Source organism: Mauremys reevesii, linkage group 11 (assembly GCF_016161935.1).
Source record: "Mauremys reevesii isolate NIE-2019 linkage group 11, ASM1616193v1, whole genome shotgun sequence".
Classification (NCBI taxonomy): domain Eukaryota; kingdom Metazoa; phylum Chordata; order Testudines; family Geoemydidae; genus Mauremys; species Mauremys reevesii.
In genome coordinates this window covers 56,704,005-56,716,224 of record NC_052633.1, presented here as the reverse complement: position 1 = coordinate 56,716,224, position 12,220 = coordinate 56,704,005, and the positions used below count along the sequence as shown (strand labels likewise).

General features: G+C 40.4%; 1 protein-coding gene across 1 annotated transcript in view; it reads right to left on the bottom strand.

The window, feature by feature from the left end:
* LRP1B (LDL receptor related protein 1B) overlaps nucleotides 1-12,220 on the bottom strand; it is a 1,239,928-nt gene that overhangs the window by 493,003 nt on the left and 734,705 nt on the right. The window contains exons 15-16 of the mRNA XM_039494476.1: nucleotides 4,457-4,579; nucleotides 2,096-2,236 (exon numbers count right to left, since the gene is read on the bottom strand). Coding sequence (XP_039350410.1) covers nucleotides 2,096-2,236; nucleotides 4,457-4,579 — 264 coding nt within the window. The remainder of the gene's footprint in view (nucleotides 1-2,095; nucleotides 2,237-4,456; nucleotides 4,580-12,220) is intronic.

Here is a 12,220-nt window from a genome sequence, read left to right as displayed (position 1 = left end):
TAAACTAGCATCAATTTACATAAAATAAGAAATTAGCATGCTGTACCCAAATATTTTACCTCATGGAATTATTAATAGATGTACACTTTACTGCAATTTAAGAGCTCTTGGTCTTAGAAGAAGGAAGGCTATGAAAATCTCAAATTATTGCGAATATACAGCATTGTGTTATAGGCGTCTTCTACAGTACACAGTATAGCTAAAGTAAAGTAGTCTTTAAGAATACTGTATGTCAACTGCAGATTTATTATTTTGGAAGATGTACTAATTGCAAAGTGGAAGTAAATTAAGGGAAATTTACTGACAAGAAAATGAGCAACTAGCTATAGTGCTGATACAAAGCTTTGTAATTTGTACAAACCACACCAGTGTCAGATAATCCAAGCTACCTGGCTTTGCCAGTATAAATGATGATTGATGACTAGTTAAGCTGTTCTTGAGCATTTTTAATGCATATATATGTATTTTCCCATGATAAGAACAAGGAATTGGGACTCAGGATTCATGTGGTGAGATCCTTCCTTATACTCTAGCCACTTTATGCAAAATAATGGGACCAGAACAGAGTAAATGGACCTTAACAGTGCCATATCCAGCCACAGGAAGATTCCAGTGGTGCAAGAACTGTTGTAAACAGCCAGAAGTCTGCCTCCCATCTGGCTTGCGGGAAGTGTTGGGAGGCAGCTGCAGCACACAACACCACAGAGATTCTGGCCAGCATTGATGTCACTAGGGAGGCTGCTGTAATTTAGACAGACTTCCTGGACTGTCTAAATTGCACCAGTCTCTGGAGCAGCCCAGCATCCAGAAGCTTCAAAGGTAGTTTAGATCCACCTTAACACTCCTCCCTGTTGGCTGCAAGTTAGAGGTGTAGCACAGAATCTCACCCTAGATTCTGTTCCTTGCTCTACCCTGACTTACAATGTGGCAAGGAACAATTCACCTATCTGTGCTACAGTTTACTTATTTATTTACTTAAAATTGAAATAATATTTGCCTAGTTGATAGTGGTGTTGCAAGGTTTAATAAGTGCTTCTAAAGCACTCATTTCCTCACATGAAACGAGGCATGACGTAAGACTGCTATAGTAATAATTATTTTCATTAACAAACATCCAAGCATTTGTGTTCCAACACTTATTTTGCTGTAAGATGTGGGCCAGTGTGAAGAAAACCCCACTCTTCTTCCATGCGTTTCAGTTCTCATATGTCGTCTCTACCATATACTGAGTAGTGAAGCTCTAAAGCAGCGATAGTCAGACTGAGGCTTGTGAACTGCAAGTGGCTCTTTAATGTGTCTCTGGCAGCTCTTTGCAGCACAATATAAAAACACCGTGTGATTTAATTATTAACCAATCTAAGTTAGTAACCAATCAGGATGTTTTTACTATGTTATTAACCAATTTGAACTGATAAAATAATAATACTTAGTCATTTTGCTGTGAGAATGATTTATATATATATATATAATAGTAAATGAAACAATGAATTCATACTTTTGTGGCTTTTTAGGGTAATGGTAATCAGTAATTTGGCTCCTGAACCACTGAGATCTGAGTATCACTGCTGTAGAGTATCTTGTTCCAAACCTATGTCTGTTTTCTTGGACCTTCTTCAAGATACCATTGCCAAAAAGCAGTGAAGTGTTTAAGGAACCTTCTGCATAGTAATTCTGTCTTCAGAGTATTTAAATTGATTCTCCTCTTTTTTTTCAAGCAAAGATCCAGTGTATGCCCCTGGTCCACCATCCGGCAGTTTGGAATGGCACCAAGAGCAAAGGATATGAAAATGGACACTTTTAGAGCATCAGAATTAATACCACTACAACCATTGGCATAAGCAGACCACAGAGGAGGTATCTCGTATTACACTATGAAACAAATATGCTCCTGTTTACTACATGTGTGGAATAACTGATGCGATTAAACAGGAAAAGAAAATGAATTATTTGCATAAATTATTTAATGACTGCTACTTCAGTCTTATTCCCCTCAGACCTTAGTATTTAGCACAAACTCGCAGTATCATGTTGACAATTTTAAAAATGAAAACAAAACACGAAATGCAGTTTTAAAATTATTTAGAGAAATACATACAGCAAATTTCTGAATGCTCATCACTGGCATCCAAACAATCATCATCTCCATCACACCGCCAGCGGTCCTGGATACAGCGCTTGTTGTTACACTGAAATTCTCCAGGTTTGCACAACTGAGGAAACGCTTCTCCAGGATTAACTAGAAAAAAATCCAAGTCATGTGTATATTTTTAAGCTTGATAAAAAAAAATGCAATATTACCTGCACATAAGCAGATATGAATTCTTCTTCATGCTGTCTCTCTTAAGAACATTCTGTTCTTAGTAAGCTTTACATATTCACACTAATTCCATCCTACAGTAGGATGTATATCCACATTTATGGTTGATGTACTTAATGTATTTTTAATAAACAAGTGCACACTCAGATTACATTATCACCCAGGAAAACGTCTACAAGTTCAGAAGACAAAACAGACACAGAACTCATCATGAAATCATTGTTCTCAGAATGACTTGTAAAATATGCTGATGCCACCTCAAAAGCTAGTAAAAAAACCATATACAACAGGACAAATATGCTCTCAGTTATACAGGTCCGATCACGATAACCTAAGGCCCAATTTTGTGTCCAAAGGCATAGCCCAAGCACTTGGAATGTGTAATGAAGATTTCCTTTGGACAAATGGGGTGTAAAGATACTTGAGCATATTAGAGGTTATCAGGTTCTTGCTGATAACATGGCTGATCTGGGCATAGTTATATAAGGACCGGGGAAGCTGATACACAGGAGTCTATTATAGAGAAGGGTGTCTCTTCTCTCCTCCCATGTGTAAAGGCTGGAAAGGCCTCAAGTGGTTAATACCCAGTAGTTTGAGTTGATAAGTTGTAGCTTTGAGTTTTGTTTCTAGAAATGAAGCAAGCCCTGAGGAAAGTGATATGAAGTGACCTGTAACTCGGATTTTATTTTTCATTCTCCATCTGCAGAGTCAAACACCGTGTTACAGCAGAAAAAAACCCTTTGCAACATTGTTCTTCTCTTCCCAGACCCCTCATAAGTCTCTGTATAGGGGATCCATGGGGTTCAAGCTATGTGACTGATTAGGGAGAAGCCAACAGACAGGGGCAGGAGAACTGCAGAGGTGATAAAATGATTCACACTCTAACGGTACCGATCATCATTAATTTACCTAAATTATTCCTCTGCATTTCGGAGCCCCAACAAAGTGGAAGTGTTTTGTTTGAGACTTCCTTGCAGCATGACTCCTAGAGGAGTTGCCCCTGGCAGAAGTTAATTTGTTGGCAGTAGGTCTCCATTTCATAGTATAATAGAAACTCTACAAGGGAAACCCCATGTAACCTCTGCATTAGGGAAAATCTGGATTTCACTTCCTTATACCATTATTATGATCTTCTGTACTTCATAGGCCAACAATCACTCTCATATTGCTCACACAAAATTCACATTGACTTCACTGTGACTGTGAGTTTTGAATGAGCAATGTGAGTCAGACTAGCTCTTTGTATGCACTGGTACTCATCTGCCTATGTTTTCAAACTTTGCATAATACTTATGTTCCAAGAATATACAAGTACTCTGGATAGTGTTAATAAAAATTAAGCTGTTAATTGAAAATATGAATAAAGCATAAATTAATGAGACATTCTCATTTTGTACAGCTATAGGTAAAGAAGTTCAGGAGTGTTCAATATAATGGACATAAGATTTAATACAAGTAAAATTAATCATATGTTCTTAGAAACAAATTGGCATATTCTATAATTGAATATGTTCCAAAATACTAAAGCTAGAAATTTGCAACATTACCAATATTACACTGGTGAATTAATATTTTTTGAGTGGCAAGTTTAATTTTGTTACAAGCTGATGCATTTTTCAGCAGTATTTTAATAAAGACATCCAGAGAATGGTTAAGCTATTCAGAGATTGGTGCATCTTCTATCCCTGGTCTTGTCTTACATATAAAATGTCAGCTTCAATTTTTCACAGTTTCAACTTGAGGATTTGCTATGCTTGATTTCTCCTTAAGATATTTACTTCAGAGAATGCCATGGAAGCCAGTTAATATGCTTTTATTATTACTTTTATCGTGATGCCCCGTGAAATGTAACAAAAAGTCTTTGGAAGCATCAGAGTATCCTATTATATTAGACACTATGGAATATTTTCAAATGCATTTAACTTCAAATATTGCACATTTAATAGTTTTGTTTCACTCTTCAAGCTTTAACTATCTGTGCACAATTAGAAAGTTTATTCAATTAATAGTTATTTGTCCAATGTAAAATTGCTGAATAGCAATAAAGTCTCTAGGCGAATTTTTTTTAAATTTTCAGATTTGAATTTCTCTCTCCCATAACAGTAATATATATCCAGATATTCTTCAAGAAAATCTTACTCATGCACATTGTACTGTTTTCCTCTAGGAGATGATGATCAGCACAGGCACAAACTCTGCCTCCAGGAATGGCTAAACAAAGAGTGCTGCAGCCTCCATTATTAACACGACATGCATTGTCACCTGCAATTAAAAAAAAAAGTAATCAACACATAATAGTGCAAAATCCATGCTGTAACTAGAGAGCATGTAGAAAATGAACTGAGATCTGCTTTTATGTACAAGGAAACATGTTATTGTGGAAGCTCTTCTGCTGTTATTGTCTATACCTGCAAGTTTTACAACAACAATTATATCATCAGTTCATAAATGTTATCTCTCACTCTTTAATAAATATTAGCATTTTTACAGGACACATACACATGAGTTCAAAAATTAAAATGAACTTCATTATTTTTAAATAGACAATAACATAAAATGAAAAAATCTCAGCTATATTGGCAGCTAAGACCCAAGGGCAAAAATGTGACTACAATGACAGACTAGGTTATTATATCCCAGGCCTGAGAAGCTGGAAGTGTTATGTGGAGAATAATGAGGAAAATGCATAAAATAAAATAATTCTATCAGCAGTAAATATTTAACTCAAATGCACACATTATCAGTGTAGTCTGGCACTAGACTGACTGACCCAGAGTAGACTAGGATCCTTTTCATCATTCTCAAATCTAAATTTAATTTGGCACGCTTACAAAAGCATAGAAATGAAAGAAAGTGAAAGCTAGACAGGCCAATGAGTCTGCATAAACTCTTTAACATCACTTAACTTCTGAACTCAGAGGCAATCAAGCTTGGTTCATATTGTTCCCTCCAACCAGGACTGCCACCTTTAAAAAAGCAGTTTCCAGCTATGGCTATGGTTTTCCTGCTGTTACTGCATGATCTAAGTTCCAAATATGTAATACTTTATAGTATTGTTTAGCTTTTTATCTAAGCGAGAGTTCACCATTTTCATGTGCCAAAATTAATTACACCTTTAGTTTGAAAACTGAAAAACTAAAGAAATAAAAAAGTCAATAATTCATAATGGAGAATAAATAAGAAAAGAAAATGGTGAAATATGAGGATATACTTTTCCGTGTTGTGAATGGGAGTTAAGCACCCGCTTATTCTAATGTGAGTTATGCTCATAATTTGCTACTGCCTATGAATTTTAAATTCTGAAGAACAAATTACTATTATGCCAGAATTTTATGCCTCTGTCATATGAAAAAGTAGAAACTGACAAGTTACTTTCTGTCCTGTCATGAAGTGACATTACATAGAAAATCATAATAATAATTTCATAAGCTTAGTTAGAATTAGACTGAAACACTTCTAGGGCTTGGTCCTATATTCCTCATGCACTCAGAACAGACACTGAGATCGATGTGAATGTTTGAGGAATGAAAAAAAAATCAGATCCCACTTTATTTATTTATTTTAAAGTATGGAGAGTATTAAGAAAAGGGAAAAATTTGCCTGAAGGTTTTTATCATCTGCCAATGCTTGCTGCATCCCCTCTAACCACCAGCTCAACTCTCCGACATACTCTGCTACAAGGGTCTGATTCAAAGCCATTGAAGCCAGTCTTAAGTATTTCAGTAGGCTTTGAGTCAGACCCTAATTACTTAGTCATGCACTGCCATTGTCATCTGACTGCTGCTCCTCAAGTAATGCTAGGTTTCAGATGCTGCTGGTAATGAACCATGGTTAGAGAGACCATAACCAGTGATCCAAGTCTGTACGAATCTTGTAATGGATTTCCAAATCTTCCACTCCTTGAGTCCACTATTAGCAAAATTCCACTAAATAAGGGCACATTCGGTGAGTGCTAATAAACTAAATAGTGTTTAACCAGGTGTGAAATGTTCAACAGTGGTTTTCCAAAAAATATTGTATCAGATACAGACAATGAAAAAAATAATAAAATCCAGAACATATTTTGTTTATTTTTATTTAGAATATTTTTTTTCAATTTAAGTCACTTTAGATTTGGTAAATCATCTCCTCTTTTAATGACGACAGCTGGTTAATTGGGAGCAGCCTGTCCACCAAAATATACCATCACTGGATGGTGTTCCGCTTATGTGCAGGGTCACCCCCGCCCCTGAACAGGGAAGCAGCAGCAGGTGGCTGGCTGCCAGATGAGCTCCTCTTCCCCCCACCCGTAAAGTTGTAGACTGCTGCTTTTCTTCCCCTGCTGCTGGAGTCCCATGCGTTGCCTCTGCCTCCACGCTCTCCTCACCTCAGTGGGCAGTCTGCAAAGTTGGCTGGCCAGGCCATAGGTGCTGAGTTTTTAATCTGCAGCAGGGTGCTCTGTCCCTGGCTCTGCCCAAGCCACGCCCCCACCCCACTCCACCCCACTCCTTCCCCCAGTGCCCCACCCTGCCCTGCTTCTTCCCACCCCCGCTCTGCCCCCACCCTGCCTCTTTCCCACCCAGTTTCACCCGCTGCAGCCTTGCTCCTCCCCCTGCCCCCTAGCACCTCCTCACACTGTGAAACAGCTGATCTGCGGAAGGCGGTCGGCACTGGGAAGGAGAGGGAAGCACAGATCGGCAAGGTCTGCCAGCGGGCAAGAGGCGCTGGGGGGGAGAGGTGTTGATGGGGGGGCTGCGGTGTTGATGGGGGGCTGCTGGTGAGTGCTAAGCACCCACCATTTTTCCAGTGGGTGCTCCAGCCCCAGAGCACCCACGGAGTTGGTGCCTATGGCCTAGGCTTCCGCCTCCCTGCTCCCAGTCAGACTGCTGCCTTCTACCTAGGCTCCTGGCTCAGAGCTGGGCTCCCTATATACCACTCAGAGTCAGGATGCCCCTGGGTCCCTGGTCCCGGCTCCCAGATGGGCTGCTGCCTGGGTTTCCCACACCTGGCTCACCACTACCAGCCAGATTGCTGCCAAGGCTCCCGCTTGGAGTCAGGCTGCCCCCAGGGTCCCTGCTCCCAGTCGGGCTGGTGCCTGGGCTCCCTGCTTTCCACCAGGAGCTCCTCACTGGGATCCCAGGTATCTGCTCTGCTCCCTGGTGGGGCAGCTGCACTGCTCATGGTGGGGAGCAGGGATCCAAGGTGGAGGGGCAGACAGGCTCCCGGTGGGGAGCTGCTAGCCACGGGGCAGCCAGGCTTCTGGCAGGGAGATGCAAGCCTGGTCTTTCAGCCCCCTAACACTTCCCCTTTTAAGTCAGTGGACGCTCTCCTGGTGAGGAGGTGCACCACAGACAGAAGAAGGGTTCTGTGGATGAGAATTACTGCAGTAATTACATATGTTAGGTCCACTTAAGTTTGTGGTGTAGACATGCCTTAACTCTATGAGAGGGAAGGTGCGCAGGACACACCTCTTTTGTCAGCATCTCCCACTAGCTAATTTAGGAGGCTCCCATCTAGCACAATAGCTTTTGCAAATCTCGTTCTAAGGTGCTTATTCCTCCCCATGCATTGTACAGGGATCCTAAGCACCTAACTCAGGCTCTGTGAATCCCATTGTAGTTCCAGTGATTTTCCAGGAGATTGCTATGCTTAAGTCCCTTTGTGGATTTGGGTCTATGAGACTTAGGAGCCTAAGTACCATTTTCAAAAGTGACTTAGTGCCAGGTGTTTAGTCACCTAAAGATGTATGGAATTGTCAAAAGCACCTAGTGGTTGGATTTTCAAAAGCACCTAGCCAACTAACTCTCAACCTAGCCAAATAACTCTCAACTTTTAGGTGTCTAAATACCTTTACAATCTGGCTGTTAGGCTTCAAAATTTTACCTCTAGATTTTTTCCCTGCCTGGACAACCCTAATCCATCTTTCCTGAAAACTAATGGTTACTATGTCCCATTAAGAGAATTTATTTTATGTCTTAGCAAGCTTGTTTAAGATATGCAATATCTCATATATATTATAATGCAGTGTAGCAGATGTCTTGATATTTATGCATATCTGGGGGTAGAGGGCCAGGGAGAAGCGCAAATAGTGAAAACAAGTTGCAGAAACACACTGTGAAATCTTCATTCAGGAAACCACACTATATTTTGTCCAAGTTATTGCTCATTAGAGGTTGCAATTACTGCTAATTGCAAAGATGCAGAACCATAGGGAGCTGTTTATGTTCAGAGATTAGGTCAGCATGTAGGAAGAAGATTCAATTGGAGTAGATTCACAAAGGGGGTTTAAGTGTTACACTGCCTAACATCTAGGTGCCCTGCCACCCAGTGGAATTAAATATTTCTTGGGACAAAGAGAGAGATTGACTCTATAGCCCAGTGATTAGGGCATTCAAATTGGATGCAGGAGAGTAAGGTTAGAGTTTCTGCTTCAATTAATATTTAATTATTTATACAAAGTGCAACAGCTTCAACAGAACCCCCACCCCAGAATACCCTGATGGTTTGGGTACACAGCTAAATTTGTAGGAGATCTGGGCTCAAGTCTCAGCTCTAAGGTAGGCAAAACAGGGATTCAAACCTGGCTCTCCTATGTTCCAGGGACATCCTCTACCCACTGCGCTTCTGCACATTTTGGGACACACAAATGACAGGCAGCCCAAAATTCCTGATTGTTGACTCCGGCTGTCTTTTGTGCAAGCTAGGTGTGCCCTTAGCATGCCTTCTGGATCAGGCCCCAGAGACAAGACAGATGAGGAACACCTACCTTGAAGATCCCAGCCGGGCTTAAGCATGTGTGAGGGCTCCGAGCAGCTCATTAGCAGCATGGCGGCATCAGGACTTCGGCAGCTTTGCACATGCCCATTAATGGAAATTTAGGGACCTCTGGAAATTTAGATGCCTACAGGGTTAGCTGAGAGGGGGTTTTGTGAATATCACTTTGTTTTGTCTACCTAAAGATGTCTCCAGGGATCTTAGGTTTGGTGTCACAAAGGCATAGATTCAACCCAAAACCTAAGATCTCTGGAGGCAGGGGCGGCTCTAGCAATTTCGCCGCCCCAAGCACGGCGGCACACCGCAGGGGGCACTCTGGCAGTCGCCGGTCTCGCGGCTCCGGTGGATCTCCTGCAGACGTGCCTGCGGAGGGTCCGCTGGTCCCACGGCTCTGGTGGAGCATCCGCAGCCACGCCTGCAGGAGGTCCACCCAAGCCACAGGCACGCCTGCGGGAGGTCCACCGGACCCACCTGCCGCCCTCCCGGTGACAGGCAGAGCGCCCCCCGCGGCATGCCGCCCCAAGCACGTGCTTGGCGCGCTGGGGTCTGGAGCCGGCCCTGTCTGGAGGCATCTACAGGTATGCAAAACAAGAAAGATGACAATTTTTCTGTTTAAATGTTCTAATTTTTACGTAACTAGCAGAGCGGACATTCCTATCTAGTGTTGGCCATCATTGCGACACCCTTTATTTGCTATCTGGAAAGTTATGAAAGAACAGTTTATCATTTCTGATGGGATTACAATATAACTCACCCGCTGGTATTCAGAAATATTGCACTACCTATATGTGTTATACTTACTGTGCACTTAAGCAGGAGCTACACAACAAGAATAAATAGTCATTTGTCTGTGTCTTAGTCTATTTAAGGAGTGCGAGGGGTGACAATGAATGGGTAGTATATTATTTCACATATACATTCATCTTAAAGAAATTAATCATATTAGATCAGAAAAAAATGCTATAAAAAAGCATTTAAGTGTACAGAATAAGACTATAGTCCCACTGAGGTTTATACAGTTGTTAAAAAATGTTGGATAAAATATTTTAGTCAATAAATATGTATGTATTGCATGCAAGCGTCTGTTTATACTCTGAAAGAACATTACACAAAACAACAAAAAAACCCAAACAAAGCTGTTAAGTTCTAAAATGTTAATTGCCGAAATATCTGTATGAAATATTCCACAAGAAGGAGTAATTATTCAAGCCTGATTAAATCCTGCATCAGATTTATGTCCCTCAACTGTTTCTTTAAGAGCAGGAACATCATGGTAAACACATTTTAAACCCAGATCAAAATTATAACACCACACAGTTATCAATCAGCAAATACATTCATACAGTTCACATTGTCCTATCAGAATATGGGATTTACTGGAATAAATGTTTTTTAAAGTAAAACATTTTATGGATAGAATTTTCTGTTTGGAAAATCTAATCAACATGTTTCATTTCAGGTTGACATAAATATCCGACTCCTCTTGAGCCTATGCCATGCCTCATGTGAGTTCTGAGTCCCTCATGTCTCTCTCCCAGGGGCTCTGCTCTGTGGCCTCACTATGCCATCCATGATGTATCATAGTCTTGCCCGGTCCCATGATTCACTGCAGCAACTCAGCCACAGGGAGAAGCCACAGTGTGTCATGGCAGATGTAGTCCAGCTTTGGATCTGGGCCCCCATGAAAATCAGGTTATGATTCACCTAGAACTGCAACTCCCATGAGGCACCTCCATCACTCAGGAAAATGCAGAGATTCATGTTGACCTGAAATAAAATATTCCATTTTAGGTATTTAGGATCATATAACTATAGAAATGTGTGGCTGGAAGGGACCTCAGATCATCATCTAGGTCATCCCTTCATGCTGAACCAGAACTAAAGACCATCTCTAGATCATCCCTGACAGATGTTTGTGCAACCTGTTAAAAACCTCCAATTGCAGGGATTCCACAACCTTCCTTTATAACCTATTCCAGCACTTAACTATTCTTATAGTTAGAAAGGTTTTTTTCCTAATATCCAAACTAAATCTCCCTTGCTGCAAATTAAGCAGGTTACTTCTTGTCCTAACTTCAGTGGACAAGAAGAACAATTAATCATCTTTTCCTTTGTAACCGCCCTTAACCTCTTTGAAGACTGTTATCAGGTACCCACATGAGTCTCCTTTTCTCAAAAATAATCATGTCTGGGTTTTTTTAAATCTTTGCTCACAGGTCACATTTTCTAAACCTTTTATCATTTTTGATACTCTCCTCTGGACTCTCTCCAATTTACTCACATATTTCCTGAAGTGTGGCACCCAAAATTGAACACAATACTCTAGCTGAGGTGTCACTGGTGCTGAGCAGAGTGTAACAAATTATCTCCTGTGCCTTACATACAACACTCCTTTTAATATACCCCAGAAGGATATTAACCTTTTTCACAACTGCATCACATTGTTGGCTCAAGCTCAATTTGTGATACAGTATAACCCTAAATGCTTTTCAACAGTGCTACTGTGTAGCTCATTATTCTGCATTTTGTATTTGTGCATTTAATTTTTCCTTCTTAAGTGAAGTACTTTGCACTTGTTTTTATTGAATTTCATCTTGTTGCTTTCAGGTCATTTGGAATTCTAATCTTGTCCTCCAAAGTTCTTGCAGTCCTTCCCTGTTTGGTGTCATTTGCAAATTTTATAAGCATACGGCTCCAAAATTGTTTCAGTTAGTTTCTCAAGTGCTTTGGGTGAATTTAACCAGGAATAAACCTTGAATACATATAACTTATCTAAATATTCTTTAACCAGTTTACTTCCCTATTTTGGCTTGTGTTCCTTCCTCATTGTTAACATTAATTGCATTAAGCAGCTGGTCACCATTCACTTTTTTTAGTGAAGACTGAAGTAAAATAGGCATTGAACATTTCAGCCTTCTTGGTGTCATTCGTTATTAGCTCTCCTTCCCCACTAAGTATTGGGCCTACACTTTCCTTTTGTCTTTCTGTTATACCTAATGTATTCATAAAACCTCTTCTTATTGCCTTTTATATCTCTTGCCAGGTATAATTCATTTCTGATTTTGCCCCTATGGGCTTGCAATGTTGTTTTGTAGTCATCTTTAACAATTTGTCCATTTTTCCACTTTCTGTAGGCTTCCTTTTAGATTT